The sequence below is a fragment of the Leptinotarsa decemlineata genome, unplaced genomic scaffold (genome assembly GCF_025532065.1).
Source record: "Leptinotarsa decemlineata unplaced genomic scaffold, Ldec_3_MD MMD2_tig00000576_RagTag_RagTag, whole genome shotgun sequence".
Classification (NCBI taxonomy): Eukaryota; Metazoa; Arthropoda; class Insecta; order Coleoptera; family Chrysomelidae; genus Leptinotarsa; species Leptinotarsa decemlineata.
Genome location: NW_027412551.1, coordinates 10940599 through 10960624, shown reverse-complemented (window position 1 = coordinate 10960624; position 20026 = coordinate 10940599). Strand labels below are relative to the sequence as shown.

The window sequence follows — 20026 nt, the reverse complement described above, 5'->3', positions numbered from 1 at the left end:
TGGTTTGCATAATTTTAATTTCATTTAATTATCATGACTTCCTGCTCATTTTAAGCAGTTAGGATTTATGTACTATTATATTTAGGAGCTTTGTCAATAAGAATTCTATTCTTCAGATAATAAAGCATGCTTTGATTTGATTTGATTCCTCTATCATATCTACGTAAATAAGCTACCCTTGTTACTAGTCGCTGTAAGCAACCGTTTTCTAAATATTTGGACTTGAAAACTTCAAGTCGATTATTTGATAATCGATGCATGTTGAAGTTATTACGAATATTTTGCTTTATTCACAAAAATGCTTTGGAAATGAACTTGACGTTTTACTCGTTTGAAGAGGTCATTACTGTTGGGTACGTTCCTTTATGACATCCTTAAGCGAAATAGCTATTTTTGTATCAAGGGTGCATAATCAGTATTTGTTTTAACAAAATTTGCAAGAAATGTCAACATTTAATTTCAGGAAATTTTGAATATGTAAAATAAACTAAAATAAACGAAACTAAATTGTATTCAAATAAATTGTTGGAAGTGTCCACCTTCAACGAAGATACAGGCAGTCAGTCGTCTAGTCATTGAATCTCGTACCCGCTCAAAAATTATTGTTGTGTTTCTTATTGTTTCACAGGCGTCTACTATTCGGTTTCTTAGATCTTCCTCGTTCACTACTGGAGTCTTATAAACTAGTGACTTCAAATGTCCCCAAAAATAAAAATCTATCGGGTTTAGATCTGGGGACCTTGGTGCCCACGCCTGGTTAGGTTCTTCCACACCCCTACCGATCCATCGATTTGGATAGACTGTGTTAAGGAATTCCCTGGCTACAACGCTAAAATGGGCCGGAGTCCCATCATGCATAAACCACATGCGGATACGAATTTCTAATGGTACATTCTGAAGTAGTTCCGGCAATTCGTTTTCTAAAAAGTGTCTGTAAGTTGCGCCATTCAGTCGAAGCGGAAGAAAGAAAGGACCTATCAAGTAATTATCAATTATTGCCGCCCATACTTTTACAGAAAATTGATAATGATAATGCCTTTCACTAACTGCGTGCGGATTTTCGAGAGCCCAAACATGGTTGTTATGAAAGTTTGTGATAGCATTTCGGGAGAAGTTTGTCTCGTCCGTGAAGAGTACATATCCTAAATATTGAGGATTTCCAGACAATTTTCTCAAAAACCATTGACACATAGTAATGCGTTGGGGAAAGTCTCGTGGCAAAAGAGCCTGTATCGTTTGAATATGGTATGGATAAAACTGTTGATCGTGGATAATTCTCCAAACTGTGGACTGAGTAGAATTGACAGCTTCAGCAATTACTCTTGTGCTTGTTTCTGGATTCTCCTCGAGAGCGTTCAAAACAGCTTCTTTCAATTCTGGGGTTCGGACTGCTCGTGGTCTTCCAATAATATCAGCTGCCCTCTTAAAGCTACCTGTTTCTGCCAAACGACGGTGGAGACTGGCAAATGTTGGAGCTGAAGGCAGTACTCGATTAGGAAATCGCTCCTGGTAAATACGTCTTGATTCGCGCGCATTGCCATCCGCAGGGCCATAAACGAAATGCATATCGGCTAAATGAGCATTATTGTTTAAATAATCCATTTTTCAAAATAAGTGTTTTCTACTTCTACTTACGGAAACTTCAACAAAACGTCTAACTGTCACAAACTTCGGACGAGGAATGAAATACTCTGAAAGAATTCCGATTTTCAATTATGGAATATCATTGACTTTAGGTCGATGATGGTAGCCACTGAGGAGTGGCTAAGGAGCCCGAAACCGGTCTGCAAGTGTGCCCGTTCCAAAATTGAAGGTCGACTCTTTCAGTTGTATTGCCAATTGCATATAAAGGAAATTTTCTGTGAAGATTCCGGCACTGACGCCTATCGGATATAATCCAACGCCGTTCGTGGTATTAGCCAGGGGAGTCGTTGTTTTCTGATAGGCGTCAGACCATTCAATCTACTGTATAGGTATATCCGAGACTGACTTGAACATTTAGAATTCATTTCTTTAGATTTGAAAATTAATTATACTGCATAATAAAATACGGATTTTTTATTGATTCAACCAAATAGAATGTTGCGTTTACTCATCAGTGACCAAATGACCGTTTGAATAAGGAACTTACCAGAAATGCTCTTCGGTCTTTCTGAAACGACATGCGGAAGCTTGGATAGCACCTCCAGAGCCAGAGCGGGACAGCCAGCCCTGAAATGTCCATGAGCAGTTGCGAAGTACAACTGCCTCTCCAGAGGGGTAATCCATTCGTCGATAACGATCTGCTTCCCGCCAGGAACCCAAACCTTCTTCTTGCCGTAGTTGGCGAGGTGGTGACGCACAAGCAACGGATGCGTTCTGAGATACACGTAGAAATTGAAAACGTTCGGATCTGCCTCTTTGGTCTCTCTCGTTTCTTCATCGTGCGCCGGATGGAGGTGGCCAGCGTTGCCGACCAGAAGGGTGTCAAGCGATGCGTGGTATTCTCTTAGGGACCACAGTGCCATTGATCGAAGGAATGGATCCGGATGAGCTTTGGACAAGTCTTGGTTTTCCCCTGCACGAATAAGTTTAACTCATTTATTTATTCATTGACGGAAAATCCATTTCACAATTGTAAATCTGAATTTTTGTAGAACAATAATCAAACTGAAATTGAAAACCGTCTAAACAAAGTAAGCAAATTTATACTAGTGGTACTGCTGTATTATGTTGCATCATTCTAATTTGAACAATTGAATTTTAGAAGATTGTAGACTTGATCCAAATATGTCTATGTCTGTATCTTGTTCAGCGAAGCACGAAAGGTATAATTAGTGTGACACATGACTGTATGAAAACGTTGTACATTTTTAGTTAGTTTCACAGAAATACCTAATCCAGACTCTCCGCAAAGTTCAGGACAATTATTGTTAAATGAAAAAAGTTTGTGAAGAACGCAAAGGTCAAAGAAGTTTCTTTTTTCGAGTTGTGACGATATTTCTACATATTTTTCATATACAAGTTACTGAATGGCCTAATTGTTGCTCCTGAAATTCTAGAAAATATTAATTTCAATGTCCCAAACCGAATTCTAAGGTCCAGCGATTTGTTTCACTTACAGTTTCATTCTACAAATTATGGCTTACATAACCCTGTTGACTGTACACTTCGACTTATTTATGAAAGAAAATTGGAAGTAACTGGTATATCTCTCAGCAAATTCAAAAACAATCTCTTAACTGCATGGTAGTATTATGATATGTATTTTATAATAACTTAAGTTAATGTAATGTAGTATATTACTTTATTATATAATTGTTAATTTTATTCTCAAATGGGGGTGATCCCGTAAAATAAATAAATAAATCTATACCAGAATGTCTGGCCCTGACAGAATAAATCAGCACTTTATGCAGTCATCATCGAATAAGTCTGAACCTGAACAAAATTTGCTCAATAAGTATATTCAAAACAAAAAATCCATTTTTGGGGAACTCTGTCACTGTTACAGTTACTGTCGAAGAAATTCATAAATGCTAGAGGTGAAATCACTAGCTACTGGCCCTGACTTAATAAACTTAGAAATGATATTACTTTGCTGCCCGACAATTCTACCAGTATTAACTAATATTATCAATTCTTGTTTACTGCAAGGTATTTTTCCTGATATCTGGAAAGTGTCACGGATAATTGTATTGCCAAAAAAAGTGATGTATTGAGTTACAATGACCTCTGCCAGGTTAGTATACTACCATGTCTGTCGAAGGTAATTGAAAAAATCATGAACTTTCCAATAAGGCATTATTTTGAAAAATATACTGTATTGTCTTCTGAACAATCAGGGTTCAGACCGGGACACAGTTGTGCTACAGCCTTACTTAACATTGTTGATGATATTATTAGAGAGACAGATGCAGGAAAAACAACTGTTGTTATTCTCTTTGATTATTTGAGAGCATTTGATACGATAAACCAGGAAATTTTACCCTCTATTTTACACTTTATAGGTTTTTCGGACAGTGCTATTAGTCTTATGTGTAATTATCTACAGGACAGGAGTCAATATGTGGAGACAGCTGTGGGTCAGTCAGCAAGAGAAAAGGTCACTTGTGAGGTTCCACAAGGGTCTATACTTGGCCCCGTACTATTTAGTATATACACAAGTAATTTCGTTTCGAGCATTACAACTTGTGAAGTCCACTTTCATGCTGTAATACACAGCTGTATCACTCATTTGCTCCAGAAGATTGGTTTGAGGCTCAAAAAGTTATACCTAAAGATATAAACCGATTACTAGAGGTATCCCATGCGCATAGTTTGAAAATCAACGCACTCAAGTATAAAGTAATGATATTTGGAAAAAACAAATATCACATTGAAACCATTATGAGAATTAAAGTTCAAAATGAAGAGTTACTTTTTACAAGTGATGCAAGGAATTTAGGTTCACACTTAGATACAGAACTTCGATTTAGAAAACATATTAACTCTTGTCTTCGAAAATGCTTTACCCTTATAGACCCTCTTAAAAAACGTTAAGTGATACACTTGTCCTAAGTCATTTTAATTTTTGTGACGTTCTGTGTGGACCATGCTTAGATCATAACGATAGCAATTGTATAGAAAAAATTCAGAAATCATGTCTCAGATTGATCTACGGCATTTGCAAATATGATCCAATATCTCATAAGATCCGCAAAGTGGTTAAAAGATCGTCGAAAACTGTATTTTCTTATTTTAACCCATGCAATCATCCATAAACAGTGTCCCCCATATCTTTACAATAAAATATAGGACGTCATAGGGGTCATATCTCGCTTCCACCTTACAAAACTTCTCTGTTCTGTAATGTAACAATGTTTCCACAGATAATATTTATTTATACTTCAACATTTTTAAAATGAAAATAAAAATTATTTGCATGCCAACAATTATGATTATATTTATAAACTGGGGCTGAACTAGAACTTTTTCAAATTGTTTTCAACTCCATTTTGCATTCCTTTTCTTATTATTTTTTATATGTATGTATACTTTTTTTTGTTTTGTCATTCTTTCTGAAATATCTTTGTTTATATTAAACCATGTAATTGAATGCAAATAAAAATTATTATTATTATTATTATCTTTTCACGCAATTTGATTACTTTCTCACCAGTAGAACTTTCGCCAATCAGGACCAGCCAAAAACGGCCTTCGTCGTATCTTTAGCACACAATTTTTATGCTGACAGAATTGATCGACTTATGTTGGCTTCGTCGAGAAGCTGGGTTTATTTGGTCGAGTTTGAATTGGTGTGAGCCACAATAAATTCTTGCGGGTTGCGGTGGAGCATCGAACAGGCAGACTCACTTTTGACCTAACCTAACCTACGTTGGCAAAAATGCACTGATTAAAATGGCGCTCTTCTCTCCGTCTATTCAAGAGGGACTTGGTAACATTCATAAAGAAAAACTGAATTATAGCTAATTTACATTTAAACTATAATAATAACTATGACTTTGTTTTGATTGAATATATAAGTAAATATGTAAACGTGTATCCTATATAGAATATGTGCGACATAGTTTTTTTCTTTTTTGTGATTTTCTGTTATTTGATTATAATATACTAATTTATTTTGATTTTTATGTATTATGTTTAGATGAAGTACATTAATTATGTTTATATTAGGCTTGCCTATCTGGAAATAAAGTCATTCTTCTTCTTATGTTTTGAAAACCAAATACCTACTCCAATCATAATAAAAATTCAATCAAAATGAAAAACTTACCATTAACATCGCATCCTAGTATTTCTCTCTGCAACAAAGACTTCAACTCTTCCCCATCCCCTTTGTACAACCTCACGATGATTATGGCCAGCTGAAGGTCATGTAACCGATTCAAACAGATCTCAACGGCATCGTTCAAATTGCCTGCCAGCAGGAAGAACGCAGCCGCGTGATCAAATCGTTGCTTACCGAGAAGAGCGTAAGCATTTTTCAAAGCTGCCTTTCTCCATCGGTCTTCCGAGAAGTTGTTTGAGAAGAACGCAGTCATTCTTTCGTCTCGTTTCGATCTAACGTGAAACAGAAGTGGGTATTCAATTTTAATTCAATCCATAATCGAAACTACCGACGTTAGGTTTGTAAACTCTTTTTTAGTACTACTGGAAATTTGTTTCTCGATAGATCATTTTATAGTCTTCAGAAATATTTCAACGAATCTGTTCAGTATCACTTTCATTTGATTATTTTACGGGTATATTCAATTATGTATATTTTTTAGACGATAAGTTTGTGTAGTAGATGAAAGACGTATTCAAACTGCTTGTTAGTTTATACTTTATCCCGAGAATAGTATAGCAATGAGTATACAAAATGAGACCTTTGACTAGCATTACAAGCAACAAGTCTTCTCCTCACGCACCCATTCAAAAATTCCAGAGGTATTGCTTATGTCATTAGAATTATGCATACAAGGTAGTATAATTAGCTCAATGATTTTTATCATTTTTCTAAATAACCTGATGGAGATTTATGGGGAAAATTGCAAAATGACAAATTATGTGGATGACACAAACTTGCTGGTCAATGCAGTGGACTATTCCGGTCTGATATCCATAACTGAAGAAAGCCTCTGCAAAGCAGATGAGTGGTTCAGGAGTAACGTTCAAAACAAACCATGCAGGATTTGACTTACCTCAAGAAATTCGGCTGACGAATATTTCACTCAAAATAGAAAATGAGTGCAATTTCTTAGGACTGCACATAGACAGCTCACTGAGTTTCAACAGTCATATTCAAAATGTTTGTCAAAAGTTGAATTCAGTGTTATATTCAATGAGGGTTATTGGTCAGTATGTCGACACAGATGTAATCCGAATAGTCTCTCATTCAAATTTTGAGTCTGTTAGTAGGTAAAGGATTATTTTTTATGGAGGTAGTAGAAATGCAGAGCAAATTTTCATTGTACAAAAAAAATCCTTAAGAACTATGTTGAAACTAAACTCAAGAGAATCATGGAGAGGCAAATTCAGTAGTCTTAAACTACTTACACTTATAGGAGTCTATATACAGGAACTCTTGTTATTCCTTTTTAGAAACAAGATCTTTTTGAAAATAGTCTACCACAAAATGTATATAACACTAGAAATTTTGACTATGTATACCCAAAACATAGACTAACTGTTACAGAAAGGAGCCCGTTCTATCAAAGTATGAAAATGTTCAACAAACTCCCCACCAGCATCAAACAAATGAATAAACTTGGTGAATTTAAAAAGGGAATTCATAAGATTCCACTGAATATAGAACCCTATACTATTGCCGAGTACCTCAGCCATACTGTCTGACATAATCTATCTTGCTGGTGACGTTATTTCTGTTTTTGTATCTTTTTGCGATTATTCTTCGGAAATAAAGATATTTATTATTATTATTCTATTTCAAAGTCACTTTCATCGATAAATGACGTCGTTCACGACAACTAGTGTCGTAAACAAGCGATTTAAGATATCCCCAAAATAAATAATCCATAGGGTTCAAGTCTGGAGATGTAGGCGACCATTATTGAGGTCCCCCATGACCTATTGACAATTGCTTCCTCTAATTGTGGTGTCATTATTGTCCTCAGTCTACCAGGACGCTGAGCCTGTTTTGGTAAAGATCCAGTTTGGCGCAATCAAAAGATATAATAAGCTGTCTCACCTGGTGAGATATTATTCTCAAGATATCTTTTCATTCTGATTTGATGATTTACATTTGAAGTTTAAGTTTAATTAATGACTTGTATATTAAAAATTAGACACCGTTGTTTACGTTAACAAATTATTCTTCTGACAATGAAGCTAAATTAAATCATTGAGGTAGAATACTCATAATTAATTTTTCAAGTATCGAATTTTGTCAAAATACGAGTTTTTAAAAAGAAAAATGATGGCCATAAAACAAAAACAATAACTACAATAACAAGTGCGGACAAATTTCAATTCGAACCCATTGAGCGTTTGACAAAAACTATCACACTCACCTGTACAAACCCCACAAAAGGTTTTTCTTGTTAAGCGCGATATAATAGAGCGCAGCATCCATCGGATCTTGGTTGGATTGGAAAGCGGCTTTAGCGAGAACCTGGATGCATTGCTTCAGAAGATTCAAGTTCCGGATCCACCATCCAATACCGAGTTCTTTGAGATGAGGCCAGGTAGGTTCGCCCTTGGCATAGCTTGGAATTAGGTTGAGAAGTTCTTCCTGGCTCTCCGAATGGAAGGCCCAAGCTAGATTGTTGTTGCCGACTCCCTGCTTCTGGAACTGCGTCCGTTGAGCAATCGGCAAGCATCTGTGCAGATGTCGAAGGTCCGTAAGAAAAAATCCTTTTCGATAATATCCAAACAGGTACAAAACCAACTTACAGGACAGTTTATATAACAATAAATAAGATCATTAACAGGAATATAATAGACAAATGTACTCAGAGACAAGTAAAAAAGCAGCACAAAATTTTATAATAGTACTAGAGAAATTATTGAATAATTCCTTAATACAAATATCTTTCAGATTAAAAAAAACAATTAAAGATCGAAATAGAGTGAATAAATGAAATTAATAACCAGATAAATATTAATCAGGACTAGAAAAAAGCGCCTTCGTCGACGTTATCGAATCCTAAACACACAATTTTTATGCTGACAGAATTGATCGACTTGTTAGAGATATTTCCGAAGACTCATAAAAACGGACAAAACCTTTGTAAAACACCGTAGTGAATAAAAGCATAGTTCATTTTTGTTGTTTGAACATGGTACATAACAATTGAGTACGATAGATTAGGTGGTTTATGAGTTTCTGCCTCATAAGGATTATCGTCACAACGTTTCGGCACAGTCTCATTTGCCATCTTCTGGTGATGTCTGGAGTTTTTCAACTGACCCAATTAATTAAACTATGCCGAAACGTTGTAAGAATGACGTATTCCTGAGACAATTTTAAGAAAAAAAGTCTTTATGAACTTGTGTCCGAAAATGCTTCGTTTCGGAGATAAGGGGTGTTGAAATTGAATGTTTTTGTTCACTTTTTGAAAATAACTCTTGCAAAAAATAAGTTATTTGCACGAAATTCGATACCCGGATTTTTTTTGACGTGGGTAATCATAATTTCATATTAATTTTCATGTAACATCTAGAGGGCGCTGCGTACGCTGTCATTATTTATTTCAAAGTGCCCTAGCTTTTTTGACGGTAAACTTTTGGTACTTTTTATGAAAAAACCTAATCTCCACACCTTTTCCAAGTAAAAAAGCTACATTTCCTCAACAACGCTGGAGGTGATCGTTTTCGAGATATTTACAATTTTCTATATCGATGCATATTACTTTATAGCCAAATTTGATTTCAATAATTTTTGTCAGTCTTCGCTTGCAAATTAAGTTAGCTATGGAAGTTTGTTTATAAAAATAGAAGTTCGCTGTCACATTTTTAACTATTAATTGACAAATTCACAGTTCGGAGTTTATAAAGTGATTTTTTGGTACCATGCCCGACTTTACGAATGCTGAAATGGCTGATATGGTTTTTGCATACGGCTTGGCTGACGGATATTCAAGCGAGGCCAGACGCATTCATCAGGAAAGGTATCCCCAATGCGTGACTCCTTGTGCAGCGACATTTGCGAATCTTTTCAGGCGACTTTCCGAATCTGGAATCTTTGAAACAGTAGGACGGCCACAGTTAAAATAATGTAAAAAACAATGTGACAATTGACACTAATGATCGGCAGTCAATCCAGATTCAAAAAGATAAATATGTGCCAAATTGAACCCTTTTGGGTATTTCCTTACAAAGTTAGACATGTTAGATATAATATGAACCAAATGAGAAATAAACGACCGACAGAATCACAACAACAAAAAATCAAACTCACCTCAGCAAATACCCGTAATGCTTCATTGCCAACAAAAACCTCAGCCCGCAATCGTCCAGATTGTCTGTCAGCAGATCTTCCTTCTGGCCCATCGGATTCTCTTTCATCATAGCGGATTTGGCTGCGTCGATAGCGAAACGTTCGGCCAAGTCCGTGTTACACGTTGACACAGTGTCAGCCAAAGCGAGCAGGTGCATCTGGTCCAAACTGGACAAACCTGGGAGATGCGTGTGCGTCAGCAACCGCGAGAGGATCCTGCCCTGTTTCGGCGTGAAATGCATCTGGCTCAGGTTTTTCTCGGAAGGCCTGCGTTCCAGCCTGCCAGGTTCGTGGTCTTCTAGTAGAGTGTCCAAGGACTCTTCCATTGTAACATTATTATCGAAGAGTTCGTTATAGTCTTTCTTCTCTTCTTGATTTCCTGTTATAACATATAATTTTACGACCTTGAGTACTATAAGGTTTATGAGGCAATTCAAATCAATTTTAGCGTCTAGATTGTTATATACCAATTATGTAAATTCCTATAAGAAAATAAATATTTTGAAATAAATTTCGAAATATTAATCTCTGCCTACTACCTACACATTCATATATATCGTAGTGCTCTCATGTAGTGACATGTGCTCTCATAAATAAGCTTATAACAGCCGACATAGTCTGAATAATCCTTTAAATTTTATATGTGAACGCTCATAAAGAAAAGTTCTCTCTAGTGAAATAATTATTAGAAGCATATCACGTAGTTGTGGAGTGTTGCCTGTCGATCAATTATGTATAATATCCAGTTCTATATCTGCGGTCTACAAAAAAAATAATAGCAAAAATATAGATGGCACAAAAACTTTGAATGATAAAAACAGTCCAACAGAAGAAAAAGTCTATCAACATCCAGATAAAGAAGTAATAGTCCAGTGGCGTAGGTAACTCAATTATTAATGTTGCCTTTATTGAATAATGTCGTCTAACTTCAAATGTTGTAAAAATAAGGAACTTTCAGTAGTATGCTGTTTACAATGTTATAACATTTTCCATAGCAGCTGTCTAGATAGGAAAAAATATGCAACGAATGTGGAAGGTCACAAAATCATATGTTCGAGAGAATGTTCCAACGCAAGAACCAGGGAGGAAGAGAATCGTGCGGCACTTGAATCTCATATGGTAAAACTAAAAGAAGAAATAAAATTGAAAGACTTGGAGGCAGCAACAAATAATTTCAAATACGAAGAAAAACTAGAGCATCTAATCGATACTGTGGATAAATTGAATCAAGAAATCAGAGAAAAGGATATGTTCATACAAAGACTACGAAGATCCTCACTAGATCTACAAGATGTATTGACTGATACGGAACAAGGCTATATCAAGGACATAAACGAATATAAAAGGAATATTGATGAGCTGAAGATAGAAAACGTAGCTATGCTGAAAAGAAATAAAGAGCTTTTAGATAAAAATGAGGAAATATCTAAAGAGCTACAAAGATTAATGAATGAAATTGAAGAATTCAACATCATCAAAAATAATATGCTAACATCAATTGAAACACTCACAATGGACAATATGGCATATGTGGAGGAACTGAAGCTACTTAAACTGAAACAGACGACTTACAACAACGAAATAGAAGGTAGGAACATTAATATAACAACACTCACTCACCCTCGTAAGCCTGAAATAACATGTCAACGAACCAATACCTCTTTGAAAACAACCAAAAGAAGAATTTTGATAGTATCGAATGTCCATGGTAAAGACTTAGCTCATTACTTGTCTAATAAAACGTTATTTTATTCTGTATCTTTTATTGTGAAGCAAGGAGCCTGTGATAGAGAATTAGCTCGAACTGCACTCCAATTATCTAACAATTTCACCCACGACGATATTGTCATTCTGTGGACAAATCAAGTTAACCAGATGATAGCTAAGGAATTCGTTGAACAATCTGCTCACACCCGAAGAATTATTATTTCAGAGCCATTTAGATACGACATTGCACACATAAATCAAGAGATTTATGAAAGCAATTTGAATTTCAAAAAATATCTCTCTAGACTTAGCAGTTGTACAGCACGATTCTTTGAGTGCAATAATGTTATTCGCAAAAAAAAACTACAACACTGATGGATTTTCACTAAAAAAAGTTCCAAAAACTCATATTGCCAAAGCACTAATGGACCTCATTGATAATTGGGATTTAAAAACAATCAATTTATTATCAAGTAATGATTGCTGTGTGACAGGAATCACTCAGGAACAGTTCAAGAACACTGATACTTATTGTTCATCAAAAACTATACCTTTTTTATAGGTAAAGTCAGGAGTGAACAGTCAATGTCCTTGATGTTACTTAATATGCAATCAGCTAGGAACAAGAGTAATGAACTTTATGCATTTTTGACTAGTATAGGTGAACCTGACATTCTTTTATTAACTGAGCATTGGCTAAAAGCTGACGAACTTTTTTTCTTAGCTGATTATTTAACTTTATCAATTTACTGCAGATCTGAATTTCTTCATGGTGGTACAATGATACTTATTAAAAAATCTCTTTCTGAGAAGCTAAGATTTGAGAACATAAATTTTACAAGTTTAACTATTGAAAAATCATTTGAGATTTCAGTTATATACTGCAAGCAAATCAATATGTATATTTTATGCATTTACAGGGCTCCATCTTCTGATATAGACCTGTTTTTCAATCATTTGGAACAGGTTCTTGATCAGTTACCAATTTCTTCTACTGTGATATTAACTGGTGACTTCAATATTAATTACAGTGAGACTTCCCATCAAACACAATATTTGAATAATCTCCTTGATTCATATAACCTAATGATGCATATTGACTCGCCAACAAGAATCTCACAGTATTCAGAATCAACTATTGATTACATCTGCTCTAATATGAATGATGATTCTATATCATGTAAAGTATTACCTTCAGGCCTTTCTGATCATGAAGCCATAATGTGTACCTTAAATATTAGCTTGGACAAGAATCAAAAGCATTATTGGTTAGGAAGAATATTTAGTAAAAGTAATTACAGTAATTTTCATAAAAAATGTTCAAACATCGACTGGGGAAAGATTCTTTCACTCCATGAAAATATTCAGTTCTCAGAGTTCCATAACTCCCTTTTATATGTCTTCAACGAATCATTTCCAATTCGAAAAATTAAAACTAAGAAGAAAAAAATTTGGATTACTAAAGGTATTAAAATATCAGAAAAAAATTTGCGTTGCTTGCATTATTTAAGAAAATATACCAAAGATGAAAGTTTTCACAACTATTTCTCCCAGAATCGAAATATTTATAGGAAAATAATTAAACAGGCTAAACAGTGCCATTATAAAAATAAAATAATCGAATCGGATAATAAAACCGTTGAAACTTGGAAAAGAATTAACGAACTTCGAGGAAAATCGGCTAGAAATAATAATCTACCTATTTCACCTAATACTTTGAATAATTATTTCTGCTCAGTCGCTGGTAATATAAAAAAAAACATAACATCAAATGATGATCCCCTAGAGAATTTTGAACGATTCAAAGTAGTAGAAACCTTTGTCTTGCATGAAACGGAACTTCAAGAACTAAAACAAGTGGTAGCTATAATCAAAAATAAAAAAACAACTGGGATTGATGAAATCTCCATAAGTATTATTGAGAACCTTCCTGATGAAGCACTTGAAACACTCGTTCACCTGATAAACCAATCTTTCAACACAGGAATATTTCCGGAACAATTGAAAACGTCAGTAATAGTACCATTACATAAAGGAGGTGACCCTAATGATCCCTCTAACTATCGTCCAATCGCACTTATTCCTGCTATTGCTAGGCTCATTGAAAAATTGGTGAAAGTAAGAATCATAAACTTTCTCAACAAACATAATATCATCAGCAATTCACAATTTGGTTTCCAAAATAATAAAAATACAATCGATGCCGTTTTTAACCTACTATATGATATCTATACTGAAATCAATGAGGGTGAGGTAGTTGCGGCAGTGTTCTGTGATTTCTCCAAGGCTTTCGATTGTGTTGATCATAGAATACTGCTGCAGAAGCTGAACTATTATGGTTTTAGGGGACTTTCATACCAGTGGATTGAGTCCTATTTATTAAATAGAAATCAAATTGTCAAGTCTACAGAATCTTCCACATTAGAAACAATTAGATCTGGCGTTCCACAAGGATCTGTCCTAGGTCCAGTTCTTTTTCTATTATATATAAATGATTTGACAAGTATACATATATCCGGTAGATTCACTTTATTCGCCGATGATACTACCATCATCTGGCACAGTCCGTCTCTCCAGAATTTAAATAAAATAATCATTGAAGATATATCCAAAATTTCCAAATGGTGTGAGTGTAATATACTTTCTTTTAATATTAAAAAAACAAATCTAATTACTTTCAAATGTACGCTTAATGATATCAATATTGGAGTAAGTAGCATTGAAAGTAAGGGATATACTAAATACTATTTATTGATGGTAAGCTAAAATTTGATGAACATATTTCAGCATTAAGGAAAAACATATCATCTGGGTGTTTTGCTGTTAAATTGGTAGCCAAGGAATTAGACTTGCATTCGGCAAAATTGATTTATTATTCTTTAATCGAATCCCGCTTGCGCTACGGTATTGCATTCTGGGGAAGCTGCAGTAGTTATCTCTTTAATAGTATTCTGGTTTTACAGAAACGTGCTATACGATATATGTCCAAAGCTAATTATCGCGACTCTTGCAAACCTTTATTCAAACAATTCGGAATTCTATCAGTAATGGCTTTATACATTTTTGAAACTGTTACATTAATAAAGAAACATATTGACAGATTTGGGTCACCCCAAGTTCATTACACTACTAGACAAGACAATAATATTAAACTTCCGAGACCGACTTCCACTTTATTTAAAGATTCATTCATTTACAATGGATGCAAAATATTCAATCATTTACCTGATGAAATTAAAGACATTATACCTCTTAAGCAGTTCAGAAAAGCTGTAAAAAATATTTTGGTTGTTAGACCGTATTACCACCTTGAGGAATATTTCAGTGACACGCTATCATAGTTGTACTATTCATACTCCAAAATTCTTAGTAATAATTCATTTTTAAATATTCGTAAAGCGATATATTGGTTTAGGTATATGATTCATAATTTCACACATTGTTATCCAGATTGATATACATATATATATATATATATATATATATATATATATATATATATATATATATATATATATATATATATATATATATATATATATATATATATATATATATATATATATTCTCTCTTGTAAAAATTGACTCAGGCTTAGGACTTTATTGTGTTTTTAATGTATGTACTATGCATGTGTGTGTCTGTTGGTGTGTGTGTACACACACCTTGTACTGATTTTAATATTTTATATGTATTATTTTGTACTATTTTTAAGCTTTGTAACCATGATTCATCATGTATACAATAAAGCATATTCTCTCTCTCTCTCTCACAGTAGGCTCTGGTAAAGGTCTGTTGGAAAACAACTACTTCCCCGGTTGATACCACGCTGGATATTGAATTATATCTGACAGATATTTATGCAAGATACCTCACTGACGCTAGTCTCACAGATGTTACTCGTTCATCCAGCAGTAGGACCGTGCTGAAAGTATTCAAATAGATCACCTACAGACCGCGGTTTCGAGGTATTACCTGTCGCCAATACAGGAAAGATCCTAGCAAAGCCAGAGAGCAAAGTGCCTGGGACTCAATTGATTTCAACAAGGATCCGCTACATATATGAAACCTTCGTTTGAGATGAAGATTGTTAACTAGTAACAATTCCATCTCGTGAACAAAGCCCCAAGCCGGAAAAAACATCCCATGTACCAAAACTCTAACAAAAATTGAAAATGAAAACTATCGAGGAGAGATACATTCATATAAGAAAATAAATATTTCCTATACATATGAATCTCTCCTCGATAGTTTTCATTTTCGACATACATTCATTTTCACAGATCTCTGGTTCCCCTGAGCAGTCGAACAAATCTTTCATTTGTCAATATTCCCACAATTGAAATTCTATATTTATCATTTATTTTCATCAACTCCTGGGTTGAAAATACAATTCAATATCAAAAATATTCTTGTCTGAAGATTGTATCAAGGGGAGATACATACTTACTGAAAAATAAATATTTCAAACTATCTCAGGAAGTTGGGAGAGTCGCTTGGGGCTTTGATCACAAGATGGAGCTGTTACTAGTTGAAATTAATCAAATCCCAGACACTTTGCTGTTTGGGTCAGTTCTTTCCTGCACTGTTGAGAAGTAAAACCTAGAAACGGGTCTGTAGGTGGTCTATTCGAATAACTTCAGCACGGTACTGCTGCTGGATGAACAAGTAACATTTGCGAGACTACCCTCTGTGAGTTATCTTGCATAAATGTTTGTTCGGATATAAATCAATCTCCAGCGTGGTAATAGCCGGGGAAGTAGTTGTTTTTCGGCAGACATTTCCCAGGACCTACGGTATAGGTTGTTGGGAGAGATGAATATTTCGAGATTTCATTTCGAAATATTTATTTTCTAGTGGAAGTATTCTTCTTTTGAAGATTCATAAAATAATAATTATTCTATGAGAAGTGATGCAAAAACAGTGATGAATGTTTCGATTTCCCAACGTCAACGTCATGATAAGTATCAGTAGGCACCACGTTTGAAGGATCAATGCAACAGGTGGTAACATTGACTGAACCTTTAACAAATAGGTACCATTTGCATGTGGTAATTTTGAAGGGAAGCTAGCTTTATATAGAGAAAGATTACAATGATGATTGACTGTAAATTCTGTTATTCATCACCGAACAAATATTCTAGCCAAACTTTGAGGTATATATAAACGTGAGATTTAAAGTAAATTATATTGATCAGAATTTGATGAGACGTCAAAATATTTTTTTATTAGTCTCTCCAATATTTGGTGCAATAGTTCTGGTAGGTTATTTGAACTTGTTATTATAACTAATCCGATGCCCGCGGACCGTCGAATCCTTCGATACTACAGCACTGAATGCTTTGGATGAGAATCTCATCTTAAGAGCGGTTGAAGGTCCCCGACAACTCGGGCAGATCACGTGGTAAAGAGAGCCTACTGATTGTATAAATCTACTGTGGTACTGGTTCAGAGTCTGCTTGTTACTGAAGACTGCCACAATATTTTGATTGCCTTTTTGCAACTTTCTGAAACTCATCAGAGATTTTATACAGTAGTTGTGAAATCGTATTCAATACTTCTGTTTGAATTTGGTCTGACCTGAGTGATGAGAACGTTGGTAGATCCACCGTATATTCTTCTGAAAGACAAATGTAAGGTGTATTTCCAAAAAAAAATTAACCAACATTTTCATATAAGTGACGAAATTCAATCAAAACTCACGTGACTTTTACCCGATGCCTGAAGATAAATTAGATATGATATCAAAATAACCTTCCAGTGTTCTCATTGTTTGAATATGATTACCTGCATCAAATATCAGTCACATGTGATAATCTATTCTTAACTGTATAAAACGCGATAATCTTAATTAGAGCTTCCTCTCTAAAAACAAACAAAAGACCAAAGATTGGTAATTAATTCGAGTATAAATACACGCATTTTTTGAAACCAAAATAAAACTTGAAAGAGTAGAGTTGAGTTGAAACTTCAGCCTTTGGTGTCGAGTGTAACACTAATCAATAAAGTAACCAAGTGTATTTTCTGTTGTCACGAAAAATATATAATATTAGTAAATCTGTAAATTCATTGTGAAACACAGTCAGTCATTCAAAACCAACATAATGAAACTGAGGGACAACATCCCTCATCCTACAATATGTGAATGACTTGAAGAACAGATGTAATTATTATTATTATTATAGAAAAAATCCATAGACCAATAGCTACAGGACCGCATCCTCGCCTCGATAATGAGAGCTAGTCACTTACATCTACAGAAAACAATTCCTTCAACTGGTAAAAATTGTACCTGAGTGCTCTTTGTCTGCTGCTAAAAGGGTCCACAGCGGCAGAGGAGGGATGTTGTTTATTTCGTCGTAGTCTAAATTGATATCACCGACGCTGGCTCTATGCTCAGGGCTGCCAGCTGGATAACTAACGGACAGTGTTCGGTTTCTTGTCCAGCTTTGTATCTCTTCTGTCGAGTCTTGGTTGCCTCCGATACATTTAACTAGGTGAGAGAGGATGGCCTTCACCCATCTAGAAAAGCGGATATACACTTTTGTTAGCAACTGATTTGAAAGTTAAACTTGAAGCCACCTAAGATATCTGATCACTCTGTTACTGTTTGAAATTCAATTTCAGAGTCAGAGTCAGAAATGCTTCATTGTCATGAAAGTTTAGGTTTTGTTGAAAAAGCAGGCTTAAGAACTAAAACAATCTGAAACATTAAAATAAAGGTCAAGAATTAAAACATGATAAAACATGGTAATGAATTTCACTTGCTCTTTTTTGAATTGTGAAAACTTGACTCATTAAGTTTTGACAGCTGCTCCCCCAGAAACAAACTCCGTACCACAAGTGGAATTCAAAAAGTGCAAATTATGCTTTTGTAGCAGAGTGATAGTCCAAACAGTTAGAGATAGACCTTATCGCATAACAACTTAAAGATAATTTTTTGCATAGTATACTTATATGCATTCCAAATTTTAATTTGTTTAATTTGTTGTCTATGTTGAGGCCTAAAAATTTGTTCTCTAGTTTATGATCAATGATGTATTCTTCAAGAATCATACGGTCCAGGTTACATTTAAAGGACATTATATTAGTCTTTGATATATTGAAAGATAATAAAGTGGCATCACACCATTGTTTAACTTTACATATATCATGCTCTACCCTAATTTTTAGTGCATCAGTGCTTCTTCCATGCCAAATTGTGGCAAAGTTGCCTATTTTAGAGACCTATTCCATGATGTAAAAAAATCGAATGTAGCTCTTTTGGTTCTGGTGATATACAGGAAAAACAAAAAAATTCCAAATTATTTTTTGTGTATATCTTCTTTATTCGCAGACATATTGAAAATCTGTCAACATTTTGCTATTGGCACTTGATGTGGGCTATCAGAATATGACCATGAATCTTTTATATAGGGTGTTATCTGACTTGGGCCACCCCCATCTTTGAATTTTCAAATACGGACCTGTAATTTTTGTAGTAGTTTTTGGATCTTAGACGTTCACTTCATATTGAGAAATTAAATTTTATTTTATATGTCGGGATGTTTCAGTAATATTTGATTATAAATGGGTGAATTATTCCCTTTTAAATTACGGCCCTGGAAATTGGTTGACTGAGTTGAATAAAAACACAATAGCAACTTTCACGTCTCCCTATGTACCGTAGAATTTTTCGAGAGGTTTTTTTCGTTTATAGGTACCTATTCATATTTTTTCCATTGCTCTGAGCATTTTCTACAATGAACTTCGAATAAGTAAACCTTTTATGATTATCTGAAACATATCTACAACAAAAATAAATGATATGTTTTTTGATGAGCAGAAAAAGAAATGATAGCAATAATAACATCCGAAACGAACACTATAATTGTAATGAAAATTGAAATGAAGTAATTTATATGCACAAAAAAATTAATGGCACAATAAATGTTTGAATTGGAGTCCTTCCATTTCGAGACAAATAATGGAACAATAAGATGGCCTGCAAGATCACCAGATCTTACTATTTTGGACTATTTTCTATAGGGGAATTTAAAAATTAGGATTTACGCTGGCAGAGTGATAGAAAATGTGGAAGACTCGAGATTAAAGATTTTTAATGATTTCGCAACAATGCAGCAAATAAGTGTATTAAGGGCAGTAAATAATATGAAAAACCGAGTTCAAAAGTGTCTCGAAATGGATGAACTCCAATTCAAACATTTATTGCGCCATTAATTTTTTGTGTATATAAATTACTTCATTTCAATTTTCATTACAATTATAGTGTTCGTTTCGGATGTTATTATTGCTATCATTTCTTTTTATGCCTATTAAAACACATTTAATATATTTTTGATGTAGAAAACGCTCAGAGTAATGGAAAAAAATGAATAAGTTCCTAAAAATTAAAAAAC

General features: G+C 34.5%; 1 protein-coding gene across 4 annotated transcripts in view; it reads right to left on the bottom strand.

Moving 5' to 3' along the window:
* Positions 1–20026, bottom strand: part of Rbcn-3A (rabconnectin-3 alpha) — a 97500-nt gene that overhangs the window by 44450 nt on the left and 33024 nt on the right. For all 4 annotated transcript variants that reach the window (XM_074174431.1, XM_074174433.1, XM_074174432.1 and 1 more), the window contains 5 exons: positions 17920–18149; positions 9884–10301; positions 7995–8303; positions 5756–6042; positions 2132–2557 (listed from right to left, as the gene is read on the bottom strand). In XM_074174431.1, coding sequence (XP_074030532.1) covers positions 2132–2557; positions 5756–6042; positions 7995–8303; positions 9884–10301; positions 17920–18149 — 1670 coding nt within the window. The remainder of the gene's footprint in view (positions 1–2131; positions 2558–5755; positions 6043–7994; positions 8304–9883; positions 10302–17919; positions 18150–20026) is intronic.